This window comes from Falco rusticolus, chromosome 18 (assembly GCF_015220075.1).
Source record: "Falco rusticolus isolate bFalRus1 chromosome 18, bFalRus1.pri, whole genome shotgun sequence".
In the NCBI taxonomy this organism is placed as follows: Eukaryota; Metazoa; Chordata; class Aves; order Falconiformes; family Falconidae; genus Falco; species Falco rusticolus.
Window position 1 is genome coordinate 5,187,442 of NC_051204.1, and position 19,852 is coordinate 5,207,293.

At 48.4% G+C, this 19,852-nt stretch overlaps 2 protein-coding genes across 3 annotated transcripts; both read right to left on the reverse strand.

Annotated features, from left to right (window-relative positions):
- Window positions 1–48: 48 nt before the first annotated feature.
- On the reverse strand, window positions 49–2,977 carry HOXB2 (homeobox B2). The gene is made up of 2 exons (XM_037411597.1): window positions 2,403–2,977; window positions 49–1,214 (listed from the first exon to the last, which is right to left on the reverse strand). Exons 1-2 carry the CDS (start codon window positions 2,794–2,796, stop codon window positions 595–597), a joined length of 1,014 nt encoding a protein of 337 aa, XP_037267494.1. The 5' UTR covers window positions 2,797–2,977; the 3' UTR covers window positions 49–594.
- Window positions 2,978–6,338: 3,361 nt separating this feature from the next.
- HOXB3 (homeobox B3) lies at window positions 6,339–18,776 on the reverse strand. Of its 2 annotated transcripts, none has more exons than XM_037411408.1 (3): window positions 15,905–18,776; window positions 9,759–10,312; window positions 6,339–8,710 (listed from the first exon to the last, which is right to left on the reverse strand). In XM_037411408.1, the coding sequence occupies exons 2-3, from the start codon at window positions 10,192–10,194 to the stop codon at window positions 7,947–7,949; spliced, it is 1,200 nt and encodes a 399-aa protein (XP_037267305.1). In that variant the 5' UTR covers window positions 10,195–10,312; window positions 15,905–18,776; the 3' UTR covers window positions 6,339–7,946. The 2 variants fall into 2 exon arrangements, with proteins under 2 accessions (XP_037267305.1, XP_037267304.1); XM_037411407.1 differs by having other exon boundaries at window positions 6,339–8,713.
- Window positions 18,777–19,852: the final 1,076 nt, after the last annotated feature.

The window sequence follows — 19,852 nt, forward strand, 5'->3', positions numbered from 1 at the left end:
ACGTCTCTTGGTTTTATAAAGACATTTATTTACTCTATGAAAATAATGTACAATAAATAATTTGCCATTTACTATTAAAGGATTTGAATAAATAGTCTACATCTAAAACTTAAAAAGAGGAAGGAAAAATCCTCTGTTTTTTTAAATTTAATTTTATTTTATTAAGAAATCTAAAAAGTCTCGTTCTGATTCCTGAGAAAGTCGCTCGAAGGATTTACAAATAATTTCTTTCGGGGGGCTGACATCTCTGATGCGCGTGAGAACTATCGGGTGCTTTCTTTAAAATAAATACGGGAAAAAATATAACTATAATTAAATACCTGCATTTAGCAAAACTCGGGCTGTTCTTTCATGTGAGCCTTCTAGAATAAATATTGGGAGGGTGATTCGGGTCCCACAGTGTGAGGAGCTTTAGAAGAGGGTGTTGGAGGGGGAAGGATGGGGCGATCGAATGGGAGATGGCTTGGGTTTATTTTTGGGGGTGCCCCCCCCCCACCTTTTACAGACGACTGGGGGGAGCTGGCAGTGGCTCGGGACAGGGCTGGTGCGCCTGGAAGGGGCAGAAACGGCGAGGCGAGCGGGGAGCGGGGGTCGCTATTGGAAATTCAAGTGTTGCAAATCTATAGTACAAAGTGCGCTCGTAAAGAAGTCCAGGTCCTCCTCGGAGAAGTGGACGGGGCTCTCCAGGGAGCCTTGGAGGCCGGGAGAAAGCCCCTCCGAGAGCTGCAGGCAGGGCTCTGCCGAGAAGATGCTCAGCTCTGGCAACAAAGGCGAGTCCTGGCTCTCGGGGTAGGCACGGTCCGAGGGGCCCGAGCCGGCCGCCGCCCCGGCCGCTGCGAACAGCGGGCTCCCGGGCTCCCCGCCACCCGCCTCGGCGCTCCGGTAGGGCCCGCGGGGCTCCGGGGCCGGCCCGAGCGCGGGGCTCCCCTCGGCCTCCTCCGCCGGGTCGCTGCCCTCGTCCAGGCTGGGGTAGGCGAGGTCCCCGTCGGGGGGCTCTTTGTACTGGGTCTGCCTCTTGTGCTTCATCCGACGGTTCTGGAACCAGACCTTGACTTGCCGCTCGGTGAGGTCGAGCAGAGCCGCGATCTCCACTCGCCGGGGCCTGCAGAGGTATTTGTTGAAGTGAAATTCCTTCTCCAGCTCCAGCAGCTGCGTGTTGGTGTACGCGGTCCGGAGCCTCCTGGAGCCGCTGCTGTCTGCCAGCCCCTGGATGTCTTAAACACACAGAAAACCGCACGTTGCAAAGCGAGGGATGGGGGCAAGCGGAGGGTCCGGGTCCGTCCCCTCCCTGTTGCGGGCAGGGCAGAGCCGTGCCCCGCACTAACGAGCAGGGGGGGCTTGGGGGGGGGCGCTACGGGAGAAAATAAATGTTTAATTAAACTCTTCCCACTGTGGAAGAGGATTGGAAACCACTCTCCGGTCCCCGTGCCCCAAGGAGGAAGAACGGACTTTACTCCCTGGCCTCTCCCTTTAGAGACTTTCCTTTTCTGCCTCCTTCGTCGATAAAGGGGAATTTCGACCCATTCCTTCCTTTTCGGTTTGGTTTGGTGGTTTGTTTTTTCCCTTCTCCTTGTGCCAGTAGTTTGGGGACGGACGCTGCGGGGCTTTGATTTCATTATTCCCGTATTACCTGGCCAATGAGCTCGGTTGTCCGCCCCTCTCCTGCCCGAGCATCTACCTGAACGGTGCCATCAAAATCCTGAAACAGTGCATTGTGCCTTGAACTCTTTGTCCCAGGGGAAGGAGGGTCCCTGGCCAGGGCTTCTGAGCTTCCCGGCCAAGGGGCTCCTGGAAGAGAAGCTATTGCTTTGTTGGGGGGCTGGGGGAGGATTTGGGAGGGGGGTGTATATTTTTTGTTTTGCAGTGGGGAGCGCCCACTCAGAAAATCCCGCCGTGCTGGATGCTGAGAGTCCAGCTCTGCCCCCGCGTTACCCACCCGTCTTTCTTCCCCCCCTCCACTCTTCTTTCGGGTTTTGTTGGTTTGGATATTATTTTTTTCCTCTTTTGTAGGCTGTTAAAAATTTCAGGGCTGGGAGAGAAAATCAAGCAAATGGAGCTGCGTTTTAGCTGCCAGTTCCCCCGCTGGAGCTGATGAAGAGCCCTGCTGCCCCGGACCCCTCTCCCTCTTCGCTTTCGCAGAAGTTGCAGCAATTTGCTTTTTTATTTGCGGGTGGAGGAGGCAGGAGAAATCCCCCCCCACCCCCCACCCCCCCGCCCCGGCTGTGTACATTGCTGCGGTGTATTTTATTGCGTGACACAGTTTCGGGGGAGGTGCGGGGCAAAGTCTGTTTGGGGAGGGGGCGCTGGGGTAGGGCTGTTCTGGCGCGGGGGGCCGGAATTATTTATTATTCGGATCCTCTCCGATTTCAGCAAACACCCCCTCATCCCCTCATTATACGAACCTGCAGGAGATCCTGCGGCAGGGACCGGCACCGAGGAAGATGATGGGGGGGAAGAAGAGGAAGAAGAGGATGGAGCCTGGGTAGCTTTCTTGGACGATTTCTTCTCCTTCATCCAGGGGAATTCCGCTGCCAAGGGGCCGGGCTGTGCTGGAGGCTGGGGCTGGAGCTGGAGCAGGCCATGAGATGCTCTTTTTTGGCTCCTCGGTCTTGCCTGGCTGCTGGAACAAGGATTCAGGCTGAGGATGGTTTGCTCAAAAGGAGGAGGAATTAATGTCGAGTCCTTGATTGATGAAGTTTGAAATGTCTCCAGGACAGCGGGAAGAGACGTCAGGCACTCTGCGAGCGAAGGCTGGCTATTTATAAACCCGATCTCCCTCTCAAATTCAAAATTCATGGCTTTTCCAGGGCCCAGGGTTTAAAAAGCGGGAGGGGGGAGAGGGAGTAGGAGGGGGAGAGGGAAAGAAATCTGAGGGCCTCAGTTTTTATGGCAGTGATGATGATGGTTCTCGGGCTTTTTATAATTGTTATATTGCTGATAATACAGGCGTATGGGGACCTTGCTCTATTAAACTCGAGACTGGGGCGAAATTGCAGCCAATTCCTGGTCACGTGGGCAGCCCTGGCCAATAGCAGGCGGGGCCTGGTGCCAAACAGAAAGCATTATTTTCTTTAATTGATAAAAAAAAAAAAAAAGCGAGAGAAGATCCCCAGAAAAGCCCCCCCCGCCCCGTCCGCGCCCCGCCGCCGCCGCCGCCATCCCTCCTCGGCCGGCCGCGGGCTGCCGGGCGGCTCTGCCTGAGCTGCCTGCGCTGCCTACCCTGCCCACCCTGCCTGCTCTTCCTGCCCTGCCTGCCCTGCCTGCGCCGGGCAGCTCCCGACACCCTGGTTGAGAGTTTGTACCCCCGGGGCGGGGGAACCGGGCGTGGCAAAAGGGGCTTTGCCCCCCCGAGGTGCCCGTCGGCAGCCGGGGAAAGGCAGATCTGGATCCCGGGGCTGGCTGTGGGGGCCGGCGCTGCCCGGGTTTGTTTCCCTATCACGTACATAGATACATCTCTCTGTATCTTGTAGGACTCGGAAAGCTGAAGCCAGCAGCAGTGTTTGGGCCGGAGGTTTGTGTCTGAGCCTGGTATGAGCACTTAGGAAATCAAGTGAGCTTTCAAGTCAAGTCTAGTTAGACCGGCCTGATTTACCAAGTTAAATTATTTTTAAAGAAACCGAGTAGTCCTTCTGCTTCTACAGCCAGATGTAATGGACCCTTTGCACTTTCCTTAAAGGCCGAACATGTTTTAAAGTCATGGATATCTCTGAAATCACATTTCTTCCTTCCCATCTTTTTTTCCCACCACCAATAAACAATGCCACTTCCAGAGTTTACAAAATAAATAAATAAAATTAAAAGTCATTTCTCAGGAAGATTCACCACCACCATCCCCTTTTAAAGTGCCCGAGTCCACACAAACCTAAAAGAGAGAGAAACAATCAATCTTTTTCTCGAAAGACTTTTGACAGCTTGGCCTAACTCACTCAGCAAAGCAATCCGGGTTTTGCTAAAGTTACTTAAACCAAGGAAGATTTTTAAAAGTTGAATCAAGGGCCTGAATTCGGGAAGTCTAGAAAGTAAAAATTTAGGGGGAAAGCAAGAATAAGGTGCCTGCTGCAGAATGGCAATGTGGCTGGTTTGTAGCTTGTTTGTTCAAGCTCCATTTCTCCCATTTTGCAGCAGAGAGGGACTGGCAGGCTGCATTCACGCGGGCAGAAGCCTAGAAACTTTTGTCAGTTCAAGCATCTGTGTGGGTGGCAAGGGGTTCTGAGAAACACATAATAAATCTACAGCTTGAAGCCGAAGTGCAGTTTAGCAAAGAGGTGAAGAAAATAAAAAAGTGTTAAAAAACACAGATCATTTCAAGGGTGAATTTCCCTAAATATTTCGTATCTGTGAATGTGCTTATCGAAACCAGCATAAATCTACTGACTCAGCAGATCAGGGTGGATGGAAAAATTAATAGTTGGGTTTATTATCGATTTTTGCTGGTTTGAATTAAAGTGGCATTTTGGGGGCCTCAGGCTTTGTCATGAAGCTGCCAGTTCCTCCTTCCTGAGGGACGGTGCGGGTCACTAGGGAGCTGGGATGCAGCAGCAGAGTTTGGGATGCAAAAAGAAACTCTTCCCAGACGCTCCCAACTGTTCTTGCTGCTTTTGCTAACACCAAAGTTGCAAGGGGGAGAAAAAAAAAAGAAAAAAGAAGAAAGAAAAAAGAAAAGAGAACCTCTTGGGGAAAGAGGGATTTTTCCCACGCACCACACAGAGGCACAAGGGGGAAAAAAATCTCCTTACTCAAGGGGAAAGGCATCGCCTTATACGAATAAATTCACAGGGTTAGTGAACGATAGAGAAATGCAATAATTATACGACAAACCAGGGCCTGCTGCTTTAATGCAGTGGCACAAATTAAGATGTGGAGGTGAAGAGTTGTAGGAGAGGGAGCGCATCGAGAAACTGAGAGGTCTCATGTTCTGAGCCTCGGAATTGGCTTCTTTTTCCCGATTTTAACTAGTTCCTGGGAATCCCTGACACAAACCCCAGCAACATGGCGACCAGGATGCGAGACAGAAAAATATGAGTGGGGGGGAAGCCAACAACAGACCCAAGCCCGACCCAAGCCCTTGTTCTTTGAGCCGATCCCAATCAGACCCTGCACGCTTTTATGCTTTTAAATTATAGTATCCCTGAATGGTAAATTGCTCTCTGCATGGACGGGCATCACCCAACCCTGATCCTGGGGAGAAAAACAAGCCCTGTCTCTCTGTTATACCGTTATTTATTATTGCGCGAAGGTTATAATTATTAACCTGGAACTTCATTTATTAAGAGACATCAGAGATAGAAAGGAGCACGAGATCATTTCTCATGTAAAGCTTTCTCCACTAGACCTTTTTATATGTGTGGATTTATCCAGGCACCTATGGATGTCCCTGGCTGTGCACACAGGTGTATAAAATACAGACACACACACACACACACACACACATACTCCCTGTTTCTACAGCCCAACCCTTTTTTCAGTACCTTTTACAGCCTTTTCACTCTTTTCTCCTGGCAGCAATCAAAATCCCCCTCTCCTTTCCTCTGGAGGGACCTTCCCCTCTTCACCAGCCACAGAAATGGAGCATTTCGAGCCTGACAAGCAGTTCACCCCCTTTCCAGAACCATAAAACTTTTATTGGCCCTCACTGCTTTAATATAAGTTTTCTTAGGGCTTTAGAGCATAAAAGGCAAATTATTCACGGTATTATCCCATCTGCTTTTGCTGCTGGCAAAGGGTTATTCCCCCTTTTGCTTGCACCGGGGATGTAACATTTGGTGGCGTCTTCTTCCCCCTTTTAAAAACAATTTTAGATGCGTCTGTTGGTCTGAGAGAGTGCAGAGGGGTTCGTGTGTTTGTGTGCATGTGTGTGCACATGCATGTCTGTACATGTGTGCACGTGTGTGCATGTGCGTGTATTTTGATAATAATTCATTATAACAAGAAATTTAATTTCTCTTTACTTCTAAGGTCCCCACAATGGAAACTCCGGGCCTTTTTTCTTTTTCTTTTCTTTTCTTTTTTTTTTTTTCCCTGTGATTAATCTTTTTCCTTTGTTTTCATTTGCGGCCCAATGGCAGCCCGGCCCCGGCGCCACGTGACCCCCCTTTGTGACCGCGGGCGCGGGCCGGGCCGCGCAGGGACTGCGCAGGGGCCGCGCAGGGACCGCGCAGGGGCCGGCCCAGCCACTCGTGTCTCCAGCCCGCGGGGTTCCACCCCAGAAGGGGGGGCAGGAGTGAATCCCGCCATCTGGACTCCACGGCGTTTCCAGTGGCCCCTTTCCTGCCTTCTCATCTCTATTTTTCCATACATGTCCTTCGTTTTTTCCTTTAAATCCGATGGATAGGACAAGATAAAATTGATAACAGAAAGTTTATTCAAGAATTGTTCAACAGACAACCCTTAAGCAAGGAAATAAAATAACTACTATAAGAACAAAGAAAGATCTCCAAAGAGGAGGGGTGAGGTGGGAGGGAGGGATTCGCTATAGTTCTCCTAATTCAGGACTATACAATTACAGTCTGGTTCTGCTCTCATGCCTCCAGTAGAACTAATTACATTATTCATAAGTACGAAGGTAACATAAAACTACTGGTCTTTCTAAATTACAATAACTAAAATAAGCTTGTTGTACAATGACAAGGAAACACAATGTCCTTTATAACAAGTAAATACTAAAAAAGTACAATTTGATTCTTTTTTCCTCATATAAATACATAATATTGGGGATAAATAATACAAAAAAAGGAAAATATTTTAAACTGGCTATAACCAATAAATATATATGAATGTTCACCAGAACACACACCCATTGAAGGACGTCTCGACTGTCTTGGACGAAAGCCCTTCAAAGTTGTTTTTATACCCATTATATGTAAACTCTAAGTGCAACAAAGATGTCCAGACAAGAAAGCATTAGCAAATACTAGAGATCCATTCACTTCTGCTTCGATTGGAGGACATTCCATTTGTTCAAATATACCCTGTTTTCACATAAGGTCAAGAGAAGAGGAGGAAAGAAGCATAGGACTTCTAAGTCTTAAGATTGCTTTTCTGTTAATGAACCCTAAGAAAAATACCCCCAAACCCCGCAAAAAAAGCTCCAGCGCTGTCGAGTGGAGACTTCATGTCATCAGAGGCAAAGGTGGGAAAATATTCAGACCTGTCAACTATTTCTTCCTCTCTTTGGACTGCTGTTATTGTTGATGGGGGCATTCAGGCATTTCAAAACCTTTTTTCCCAAACCTTTTGCAATTCTTAGACCTCTTGTATTCTAATTTTTAAAATTATTATTACTTTTGAGAGGGGAGGCAGGGATCGGAGGGGAAGAGTGTGAATCCCACGTGTTGGCAGGTATGTATATTTGCAGTTTATGTGGGGACTGGCGTGAAGTAACTCAGCGAAAAAGGGTGCCCTTCCTTGGAAGGCTGGAAAGGAAAGCGAAGGTTCCTCTTGAGAAGGAGTTGGAGAGGGGGGTAGTTTTCTTGCGAATCTCTTTTGATTGCATATGTATACACCTGTGCATGTTTACGTAGACACAGAGACACCAACTGTAAAGACTTGGCTGGCTGACTATTCTCCTTTCCAGTGTCTGAGAACTATCAGTGATGGACTGTACTTAGTTTGGAAATTAAGGATGTCGCTGCTTAAAATCTGCTAAATTCCCACAAAACTACCCCACACCCATTTCAGAAGCATTTGTGTTGAAACACAGGAGGTATATCTCTTTGGAGAGAGAGAGCTGCTTTTGGCAGTAAATACTGAAATGGTTGGAAATTGTGCTTAATAAACCCCAGAAATAATAATAACAAGCACAACAACCTGGTAGAAATTGCCTTGTCAAAGAAAGAAAGAAAAGAGGTCAACACAAATGTTCCTGAAGCCAATCCTGCCCTCTTCCCCTCTCCCATGCCCCATGGCGGGATCCCATCTGCTTTGCCTGAGCCTGTCCCTGCTCCCTATCACAGGTGGGTCAGCTTGGGCGCCTCTTGGATTCTGCCCTGAGAAGAAGCGTGGTGCGTGGAAAGGTCTGTGTAGGTGGGGTGGGTCTCGCATGGTCCGTGGTGCTGGCTCGGGGGCATCTGTGGAGGCCCATTGTAGTCCATGTTGGCAGCCTGGTGATGCGGCAGGTGATTGAGGCCATAAAGGGACGGGCCAGAGGTGGGCATAGAATCCACATAGTTACCTCCAACATAGACAGGGCTTCCCTGCATACTGGGAGTCCCGTAGGCCACCCCATTCCCTTGTAAGACGTGGGGGTCGTACTCAGGGGCCGTGTTGGCGTATTTCTGTTGGGAGGGGCAGCCTTTGATGGGGTTTTGGTAGTTAGTTGACATGGCATAGGCATTTTGGTGGGGTTTATTGAAGGAAGGCGGTGAGGGGGCATCATAGTTACTGCTCATGGTGTGCAAGGCGTTCATAAATCCGGCGGAGGATTGCATGGGCTGGGGTGGGCTGCCAGTGGGGGAAGGCCCTCCAGAGGAAGACCCCATGCCTTTCGACTTCTGATCTTTCTTATACTTCATCCTCCTGTTCTGGAACCAGATCTTGATCTGCCTCTCGCTGAGGTTCAGCAGGTTGGCCATCTCCACGCGCCGGGGCCTGCACAGGTAGCGGTTGAAGTGGAATTCCTTCTCCAGCTCCACCAGCTGAGCACTGGTGTAGGCTGTGCGGGCTCTCTTGGAGGCCGAGGAGCCTGGAGGGCTTTTCTCGCCGCTGCAGGTTTCTGCTGGCCGCAAAATGAAATAAAAGATAATTACTTACATGTAGAAATTGAATGCATCGTTTCTTAATAAATCCTGGAACAGGCACAAGAGTTCAACCCCCCCTTTCTCTCACCCCTTTGCATTAGCCTGCACTCCATAATCATGTCATTTATTAAGAGTTCTGTTCTCCAAAGCTGCCCCTGGTTTATGAAAATTTGATCATGTCATGTAGAAAAGGATTCCAGGAGCATTTATTTAGGAGTCGATTATTTCCAACAGATAATGTTGAGAAAATAATATTTGGCAGGGGGGCAGTCACTGCAAAGTCAATTAATACCAACACAGGTCAGTGTTAGGAGGCATGAATGCACACACACACACATCTTGTATGTGTCTTGTATTTGTGTAGCACAAATATTTGCATGTACATTGTTAAACACCAAATCGCATTTGCCACCTTTTTGTGATATAAACATGTCTATAACAGATAAATTACATTAATGTAGTGAAGCGTGTGCCACAAAATTTATATGGTATATTTGTTAAAACAGTGATATTTCCATACTGGTTTTTTCTCTTGAGTGTGCTAGAGATGTGCGTGTACACATGCAAGAATATGCATGTGTTTATGCATATGCTCTCTATATGCAGACATGGACTCAGAGCACCACGTTTACTGCTATGTCTGGAGGCAGGGAGGTGAGGAAAGAACAAGCACTCTGCTTTAGCATCGCTAGGTTCAGCAGTGGGTGTACATTTTCATGTATCTGCACAGTCGGACATCGGCTGTGTACAACCACCTGGTTGTATTTCCCTGTGGTGCTTTGGATATATTTAAAATAAACCAAGTGTGCACAGCCAGTGCTGCAGGATGGGCCAAGGCTCGCTCAGCCTGGCTGGGGCATGCGGCTGGCAGGCTTGGGTTCGTGTCTGGCACCAGGATCCTCACTAGATCCTTGCTGGATCCTCTCCCGCTCTCCCCTCCCTCCAAACAAGACCACTCTGGCTGGTGGCTTCATTACCTTGCTGTTTAGGAAAGTGGAGGGTTACAAAAGCAGAGCAGTGTACCTGTGCTAGGGGAGCTGTTTTTCTGTTTGGAGTTTTGCCTTGATTCTTTCATCCAGGGGAAAATCTGCTTGGTGAGACTGGCGTTTGCACTGAGGTTGGCTTTGCTGGGGGCCGTTTTACTGCTCCCCGACTGGTTATTGCTGTTGCTACTGGTGCTGTTGGTGGCAGGGTTTGGGGGCGGCGAGACGGGGGGAGGCGGGTGGTGCTCCTGGGGCAAACTTGGACGCATGCAGCTCCCATTCAGGTCTTTACTTTTTGCGTGCGGGGTTGTGTTGCCAAGAGACTGGAGGGAGCAGGCGGACCTCTGGTAGTCGTTCTCCATGTGAGAGGCCGGCTGGAAGGACTGCTGGGGTCCCTCGTAGCCGAACCCATTGGCACTCCCATAGGAGTAACCCCCAAAGAGCGTGGAGCTGTCGTAGTACGTTGTCTTCTGCATCTCTGGGACTCCCCAAAATGATTTTTCCGGCTACCAGGGTCTTGACACCCCTATGGCAGAACATTGGCACCCCAAGGCCACGTGACAGGCCGTTTCCAGCTGTCTATTGGAAGCTGACCTGAAAGGTTAGGAGAAAACACACAATAATAGTACCCGGCCTATGAATCCATCTTGGGGCCTGAAAGGCCCATGACATGAATAGGGTCCCGCGGAACAGGGCAAACAGATGCTTTGAGCAGATTTTGTCCTGTGTGCAGCCCAAGGAGGCTCAACAAATATTACAGTGCAAAAGCATTGAGCTGATTTTGGGAGATAGTTTTCCTGGTTGGTTGCTGGTTTGCACCCTTTTTTTTCCCTTAGTGGGTAGTGCCCAGGATGTATAACTACACACATGCTCTATATGTACATGTGGTTTCATCTGTATACATCTATTTACTTCTAGATTTATCTATATAGGTATATACACACACCCATGCATATACATATACTCCCATATAAATGTGTGTGTATGCATGTAGATGTGTGTCATGTGCACATACACACATCCATGTCCAGACAGCACACACATTAATGTAAATATAAGAATACAGAGTGGGCAATTGCTAGCTACAAGCACGAAAGGAATGAAAGTCTCGCTTTCTTACCCCTGACCTATTCAAATCAGCCATTCACAGACGTAAACCCAGCAAGATGCTATACCATCAGAAATTAAAAGTCTTGTTAAGTTTATTGTACGGCCTCTGTCCGCTATATTTGTTTTTAAACTGGAAATAGCAAATGATCAATATGTTTTATCCAGGTAACAGTGTCTAGACACAGTTGGCTTAATTTGCTGTTTACACAGGGACTCACAATCTCTTTGGAATTCCGTGCAAATGTTTTAAGCAGATTTAAGTAGGGGCATGAATTCAAGAATGTGCTTCCTCTGGCCTGTTTGTTGGTCTCTCTCCCTCTGATAGTACAGGTTGTATTTAGAAAACATACCCCTTCACTGCCTGCACGGCTTTGTACTCATCGGTCCTGAATCTGGAACTACCATTGGCAAGATGTGATTCCAAAACCAGTTTAACTGCTGTTGTTTTTTTCCTTGGAAAACAAACACGTCACCAGGCCATTTGCTCTTAACTTTCTACCCCTTTCATTTTTGATTGTTCCTGCCTCCTTGATCCAAGCTCAAAAAGTCTAAAAATCCAGTCCAAAGCCTCAAATTACAAAATGAAACCTTCCTCTTTTCTTTCTCTCTCTGAGCTTTTTATTTTTCTTTCTCTCTTTTTTCCTTTTCTCAAATCATAAACTTTCTCTACCACAGAGTAGAAACACCCTGAGAAATATGAAAACTATCATGACCTGAAAATAATCTGATGTGTGAGGATCAATCAAGCAGCATACGTATTTTAAAAAGGCAGAGACTTCTCTCTGCAGCTCAGAGTTTGCAAAGAGCCACTGTGCATTTTGTTTTGAAATTGATATCCATTGCATATGTTGTATCTCTTGTATATTCAATTTTATCTAGGCTCTTTCATTCTCTAAAATAAAATAAAATAAACTCTGTGGAGATAAAGTCTAATGCGATATTTCTAAGTACCAGGCTTTAACAGAAGCCACAGCTCGACAATAAATAACATCCTTTTTTCCCTTCCCTGACTGCTGTGTTCTTATGTCATGTCATATGAAGCCTCTGTATACTCCTAACACAGCCTCAGACAACGTGTCCACGAAGGGACTGCTTCGCTTTTTTACACTGATTAAATCCTTTATGCATTCCCAAATCTGTATTGTATCTTCCACGGAGATGTATTATTGTCTACAGAGAGGATGATATCCTTGCTGGGAGTTACTCTCATTTGGTTTCCTCGCCATGATAAATATGTCTTATTAAAAAGTAGACTCCACTACCCGAGCTGAGAAGCTGTGAATTAATTAACAAACAGCAGCGCCTTTATTATGAATAGGTTTGCTGAAAATATCTACGAGGGCAGAGGTGGGAATTTCTCCAAGGCCTTCCTGTCTGGCATAGGTTTCTTTAAAAAAAAACAAACCAAAAACAAACCAAAAAACAAAAAAACAAAAAAACAAACCAACAAAAAACCCAAACCAGAACCGAGTGGAGAGGCTGAGCTAAAGCAGCTAAAAATAACAGCGATGATTTTTTTTTTTAATGTCCATAAAATAAATTTACAATCCCCTTCGCCCAAAAGCTTGCTCGCTTGTGGCTTCCACAGAAGATTTGCTTTGTACCTCATCTCTCAGCGCCTCACAAATGCTGCTCATTTATCTTCGCCAAGGACGGCCACAATCCTAATTATTTACTCCAAGGAATTGCTTAAAAAAAAAAAAAAATCTCAGGCAGAATAATAAATATTCGATTATCTCCTGTTCCAATTAAACCCGGGCAGGATCCGCGGTGGCTGTTTCATCATGCTGCAAGTTTCACTTTGCGAGCAGTAACATTTAACCACAAACTCTTTGCCTGCAACTTTTGAGTGCAAGGATTTAGGGAGATTTTGGAAAAAAGATATTAAAAAAATAAAAATCGGGGGAAGGTGCGAGAGGAAAAGGAGGATGCTGGGGGAGGGAAAATCAGGCACTCGAAGGAAAAAGATAAAAGAAAGGTAAGGGAGAGGTATTCTGCTGTAAAGCCATCCCCTCCATGTTGGAAATCCTAAATTCACAACCTGACTGTGTTTATGAAGAAGAGCAGCGCCTTTCCCCTCCCCCCGCCCCCTCCGAAGGTATATTTCCCAGAGCCAGAGAAACCAGGCATAGCCCCGCTTTTAATTTAAATTATTATTAATAATAAATATTCTAAACATGCCCTTAACAATAGGTCGGCTGCTCAGAAAGCTCAAATCCCAGCGACTGCCTTGCGGTGGATATGCCTGCAAAATAGAGACACATTCCTAAAATTTCCCTTTTCCCTCCCCCACAACCGAGCTTCACCCCAACCAGAACTCCCCAGTTGTAAAGCAGGGGGGAAAAAAGGGCCCTGGATGAGGGCTGCAAAAGAGCCTCTGCGTGGAAGGAAGCTTAAAGCTTGTGAACTCTTCTTGAACCGAGATTGGAGTCATATGGTCATAAATCATTGGGACATATACTCCGCCATTCACAAAGTGATAGCCTATTTGAGTCCGGCTTACCTTAGTCTCTGACGAGCAAAGCACAGGCAGACATAATATATTTTCACATCCAGCATCCACGCAATCAATAAGCAAGGAATGACCCCCTTCCTTTAAAAACGTTAAAGGAACATACGAGAGAGAGGCAAAAAATCCAGCATATGCATGTATATATGTATAAAAAAAAAGCCAAAACAGAGGGGGAGGGGGCTCAGCCAATGGAGCTTTCGGTTACGGCAGCTCAAATTGTCTCTCTGTCTCCGTTTGGGAAGAGAAAAGGAGGAAAAAAAAAAAAATCAAGATGCTTTCCAGCTTCCAAGATGTGCAGAAAAGCTGAGGGCTTTGAATGGACAAACCCTGAGATTCTAGTTGCCCTATAGACTGGTACGCGCTGCTCACTGATAACAATGGCCTCTGCTTTACCACAGCAAAGGGGAAGAAGGGAAAGGAGAAGGGAAAAAAAAAAGAAAGAAAGAAAAGCTGAACACAACACACACACACACACCACCACCACCCCCTTTTAACTATGCAATGCTTGGCTGGGATTAAAATAATAACGAAAAGAATCCAGGCTACGGGAGGGAGGGTGGGCGAGGGGGGGAATAAAGCAAAGGGGGTATTTAAAAACAAAGATTTGGTTTGGATTGCCGGGCAAAGCCAACGAGCCTCCCAAACAGCGTCACTAGTGAAAAATTATGCTAATTGCAGACGTGGTGGACAGAGGCCTAGGCAGAAAGATAGCAAAGCTTGCCTTTGATTCACGTGTTTAACAATTAGGTGTCAATTTATGCTAATAAACCGTTTCAACATAGTCATAGTCTCCCCCCCTCCCCTCCGCGGCGGCGATCGCGGCTCTTTCAATAGCCGCTGCTCTTCCTCCCCCGGCCCTTGGGCTGCCTGTGGCTCCTCGCGGAGCCCCCTCCCCATATGAAACCCACTTTTCGGGGAAAGAGGGGGACACTGGGGCTTGGAAGCCTGCGGCCCCGGTGTTTGCAGGGGGGAGGAATCGCCTGTGTGGATGCAACTCCGCAGCCCCTCGTAACTTCGGCGTTAAGTTTGTGCGTCCCAATGTCTGGGGGTTCCGCTCGCCCCTCGGGGCGGGGGGCGGGGGGGGGCGTTCAAGGCGCAAATCACCCCGGGGGGAGACCAAGGCAGCGAGGTGTTGAACAATAAAGATTATTATTATTGCTATTATTAATAATGTCGTTATGGCTATGCAAGACGCTGCTGCTGTCGCCACGGGAGATTTATGCCTTTCCCCGCTCCCACACGGCTGCCGAAAGCAGAAACTGGCCAGGATGCGTTTTGGGAAAAGTCCTTGCGAGGAGGGGCTGGCGAGTGGGAGGAAGGCAGGGCAAGGAATTTAGGTGTCTGCACTTTTTTTTTTTTTTTTTTAAGTGCTACTTTTGTTTCACATCGCAATTATCTTCTCTCCTTTAATTCTGGCGCTCACTCCTTTGGGTTAAGTGCTGACGGGGAGAATTAACGTTTAGCAAAGCAAGAAAAAGAGGAACCACAAAGGCTCTTTGGACTTCGCTGGGAAGGTATGACCCGTCGCGGGGGGTTGCATCGCTCCTTTTTTTGGGGTTTTTTTTGGTTGTTTTTTTTTTTTTTTTTTGGTGTGTGTGCACCTTTAGGCTGATAACTCTGGAAAGAAAAGAAAGGTGTCTGAGTAAACATCGGACTCTTGAGAGGACTTACTCTGGGTTGGACAGCCAAGGTTTTCTAGGTGATGGATAAAGTCTTACCCCAAGGACTACGGTGTTTCCAGCTATTGTTCTGGCCGCAGCATTCAGATCCCAGATGTGAGAGTTTCGACCAGGGGACACCATTATTGCTATTTCCCCCCCCCCCCCCCCCTTTCATCGACTTTTTATGAACTGCTCCAGCATAAATCTTCTGCTACAAGATAGCGCCTATTTTGGAGCCCCGGCGTTGAAAATCCAGGGAAGGAAAGAGGAAAAAACCAGCAGTGGACTATTCTTTTAAAGACTTCCCTGTAAGTCTTTAGATTTCTGAATATGGATATCCACTGGCTGACTTGGAGTACCTAGGAGATCAGAAGTACCTGGGATTCTGCAAATAACTCCTCTGAAGAGCAAAATTTTGTTTTAACCTTAACTGGCAGCCGAAAAAAACCTCAAACTGTTAAGAAGGTCGTTGCACGTTTATATGTTGAGCTCGTGTAAGTAGTTTTTTTTAGGCTCCCTGTGTATTGCCATCTCTCTTTTGGTTGCAACTTATTTTTCTTTAAAATGTAACTCCCTCGCACTCGTCACGAAATCAGCAGCAAATGTTGCAATCTGACTGGATTTCCCTTCAAAGGGAGTACAGGAAATATCTTCCATTTAAAACACTCCCTCAAAGTTACGGCCATAAATCACAAAGTTTAAAGACAAGCCAGTAGCAAAATGAAAATACTCAGCTGAAATCCAGGGCAGCCGCGCTTATTCTGGGGTTGGTGGAGGGGAGGGAAAAAAAGAAAAGTCACGTTGGGTGACTTTAGAGAAGGAATGGCTTCCAAGCCTGATGCAGAGGGAGGTACGGAGACACACACGGACAGGGGACCAGGTAGGATATTCAGGAAAACTCACCAGTTCTCGGATGTCTGGTCCAGCAAATACGAGGCAGCGGTGGACTTTGAGAAAGGAGAAGAACTGGGTGGGCAAAAAGGAGAAAACAAAAACAATAAAAAGTATGAAACTTCGGTCAGAAAAGGGTGGACAAGGGAATGCATCAGAGAGAAATCTTTGGGTGGAAATGGGGAGAAGACAGGCTCTAATGAACAAAAGCCCCAGCATTTCCTCGGAGACTATCCCCATCCAAGTAACCACCGCATTTCCACGGGCTGCACCGGGCTCCATCCATGGATAACCCAATATTCCATCGGAGGCTGTGGCCACCGGGTTTATTTCTGTAAACCTGATGCGATCCCACGTCTCCCCGGTGTTTCCTTCCACCTTCCCCGGTGGAAAGCCCCCGGCGAGGGAAGCGCTACCCCGGTCTGGGCTTCGCGTTAGTGATGGGGACGGTTTGGCGTGAACGTGGGCGGTTTGTCCACGGCTGGTGGTGAACCCTGAATGTCCAACGTAAAATATATATATGTCGGGAAGGGTTTGCGTTAAATTCTGGTGGTAATTTCAGAGTTAAATGCCTTTAAGAGATTAAATACATGCAGTTAATTAGCTCTGTGTTCAACAACAGTATAACTGTAGGGAAAATAACGAGGCCGTTTTCCTGAAAGGCAGAAAAGCCTTAAGGATTCAGGATATAGCTTGTTCGTGTTTCTCCAGTGTGGTCGGAGGATCGCCACGAAGCGGGGGGAGGACGGAGATGCTTTATGGTATACGAGGACACCATTCACACAGCAGTGATTTGGTATCAGAATTAACGGTTTCGAGCCATAAACATTTTTAAAGCCACGCCAAGATTTATCACCGCAACTTTGGCACGAAGGACTCAGAAAGGGAGAAAGAAGGGGAGAGAGAAAAAGCAATCTCATTTAAAAATATTTTCGTTTTGGGAAACATTCAGTCGCTTTAATAATCCTGTTTCCGTTCTGTATGTTGATGTTACTAATCTCAAATAAAAATGTTCCCCTCACACCCCTACTCTGCTTGTGACAACATCCCCGAGTCCATAAATCACCGCGGATGCTTCGTGACCTTCTCTAGTCGGCGGCCTATAGCTGTATTTTTTATTAGTATTATTATTACATGCGCACACTTTAATACACAGCTTTGCCAATATTCCACTTACATCACAGCCTTCCCCGGTTGACTGGGGCTTTTCAGTTCCCTCTGTAGAGTACACACAGAGATTTGTAAAGCGAGAAGGGAAAAAAAAAAAAAGAAGAAGAAGAAGAAGAAGAAAGGCAAGCACCCTTTCTGCGCTGGGAAGGCAGTAAAGCCAAGCGGAGCCTCGGCAAGTTCCTCCCACGCCGCGCCGGGGAGGCCGGGGAGAAGTGGGCAGCCCGAGGGAGGTGGAGGAAAGAGGGAGAACCGCGTTTATTCGCAGTAGATGCAAGAGGGAGGAGGGGAAAAGAGAAACAAACAATCAAAAAGAAGCTGGCATAAATAACGGCCCCAGCAAGGAAGGCGAGGGGGGTGTTTGTTTTTCTTTGTTTTTAATTTATTCCCTCGCAGTACAGGCACAAGAGGGATAGAGCGAGGACCGTCGTCGTCGTCATCATCCCTCCCCCCCGCCCCGGTGTTCTTTGTTTTGATTTTGGAGGTTTTGCTTTATGTGGTTTGCATTAATTTCTTAGAGGTGGTGCCGGTCCAGCCCGGCCCCTGCTCGTCCCGCAGCCGTCGAGGGGCTCAGCCCCCGGACAGGGCGGGCAGCAGCGCAGCACCCACCGCCCCGTCCCGCGGGGCTGCTCACCGTCTTTTTTTTTGTCTAAAGGGAAGGGGTTTGGGTTTTCCTACTCCGCAAACAGGGAGCCCGAGGGAGGGGAGAGCTCCGAGGAGGAGGGGAGAGTTATGGAGGGTCCAGGACCTCCTGAAACCCCAAACAGAAGCCAGCCCGGATAAGAAATCAAAATGAAACTGAGTGACCAGTGGGTTTGCCTTGACAGATTAGACCTTTTTCTCCCACTGACCTTTGCTTAGAAGCGCAATAACTCACCAGGTTAATGATCAATCAGCGGAAGTGCTTTGGAATTGTCTCAAAAAAGGGGGAAAAAAACCCAAAACCCAAAACAAGAAACCCAAACTCAAAAGAAAAACAACAACCGGGCAGACACCCAACTCCCAGGCTCCTGCCGAGGATGGGTGCTGCTGGTCCCCGCAGCACCCCTCTCCCATGGGTCCGCCGTGGCCAAAAACTCCTCGCCCCAACGGGGGTTGGGGGGGAGGGGGCATGGGGGGTGAGAGGAGACGGCACTTTGTGATATCAGCGCGCTGCGAATAGCTATTTTGGGAGCAGCTCACCAGGGACGAGCTGGGAATCACCATCCCCACTTTTCTTCTCCCCCACCACCCCCCTCCCCCTTGTTTCCAAATGCCAAAATAATGGCTTGAATTATGCACTCACGTGACTGGGACACGTCAAGCTTTTTACACATTTTGTACAGAACTGGTAAATGACCGGCTGCCCCCTCCAGTCCCACTAATTCCCCCATCAGCAAATTCCCCAAACTTCCCTGGCAGCCGGGCAGGGATGCCCCTCGCTCCCTCCCGCCGCAGCTGAGGCTGCCCCGGCCTTTGGGGCGTTCTGGGCTGCTTTTGCCTTTTTTTTTTTTTTTTTTCCTTTCTTTTGCTTTTTCTTTTCCTTTTAATCTTTTAACCTGAAGGCGAAGGAGGCAAACAAATACTAAGGAAAGGCACGGCAACAGCCGCCGCTCCCAAAGCCTCAGCATCCAGACAAACGGCAAGGACGACGGAAACGGAGGGGGATATAACGGGGTTGGGGGACAGGAAAAACGGAGAGGGGCTTGTCTGCCTCCCCGGCGGCGGGGCAGCCCCCCCAGGCCCTGGGCACCGGCTCCTCGCCCCCCCCCCCCCCGGGGCTGCTCCCGGGCTCCCACCGCTGGCTCAGGCACCGGGGACGCGGCTCCTACGCTCACGTCCAGGCTCCCCGCGTCTCCCCTTCTGAGCCCCCACCCTCCTCCTCCTTAAAGAAAAAAAAAAAAAAAAGACAGGGATAAAAAGAGGATTCAGATCTTTTCTCCCACTGCCCTTCCTTCGCCTCCCGGGTGGACCAGGCACCCACACTACCGCCGTGGCCGTTTCTGTGAGAAAAGGAAGGAATTCGGTTATTTTTTTGCAGTGATACTCGCCTGAATCCGGGACCCGGCTGGTGCTGGAGAACGAGCTGGGCATGGGGGAGAAGGGACCTGGGAGAAGAAACAAGTTCCATTTTACCTGCTTCCTTCTGATAATTCATAAAGACAAACAAATTTTGGAGGAGGAAGGCTCGGGAGAGGGAGAAAGAAGTGTCAAGGAATTGTAATTCTCTGCTTTGGGATGCTTACACTGAACATTTATTGCCTGTAGGGAACCGTGCGGCTGCCACCGCGTCCTGCATCCTCCCCGCGCAGCGCATCTCTGCCCCCACCCCGCACACCCCGGGCCACTGCCCGTCCCCAAAATCCTGTTACTGTACGGGTGCTCGGTCTGCCATCCTCATCACCATATCAAAGGGCTCCCATCCATCCCGGGCTCTTAGGTAATTTTTAATTAGGCTGGAAAGCTTTGGGAACGGCAATGTTTAACGCAACAGAGAACGCGTAGATGGAAGCGGAGGTTTTAAATCCTATTTCTATTTTTAACACGGATGCCAGCAAGGCGGTGCTGGCGCTGGCCGAGCCGGGACGCCCTTCGCTGCAACACGCGTGATTCTGACAGAAATACCCCATCCTTACGCCCACCAAAGCCCTGGGCAGAGGGGCTAACCCACCTAGGGGAATAACCTAAGAAACCCGCCTGTTCGGTGCTCACCCCCCGAAAAAGCCTCATCTCCCCGTTCCTGGATTTACCCACCGCTGCGGTGCCACAAAGAGGAGCTGAGCTTTCAGATCCCCACCTCCACCCCAGGGATCA

Excerpts from the sequence above, each read along its gene's own strand:
- HOXB2 (XM_037411597.1), bottom strand. The coding sequence starts at position 2,796 with ATGAATTTTGAATTTGAGAGGGAGATCGGGTTTATAAATAGCCAGCCT. Across the intron at positions 1,215-2,402 it reads TGCCGCAGGATCTCCTGCAG|ACATCCAGGGGCTGGCAGAC; the intron begins GTTCGTATAATG and ends TGTGTGTTTAAG.
- HOXB3 (XM_037411407.1), bottom strand. The coding sequence starts at position 10,194 with ATGCAGAAGACAACGTACTACGACAGCTCCACGCTCTTTGGGGGTTAC. Across the intron at positions 8,714-9,758 it reads AAACAGCTCCCCTAGCACAG|CAGAAACCTGCAGCGGCGAG; the intron begins GTACACTGCTCT and ends TTTTGCGGCCAG.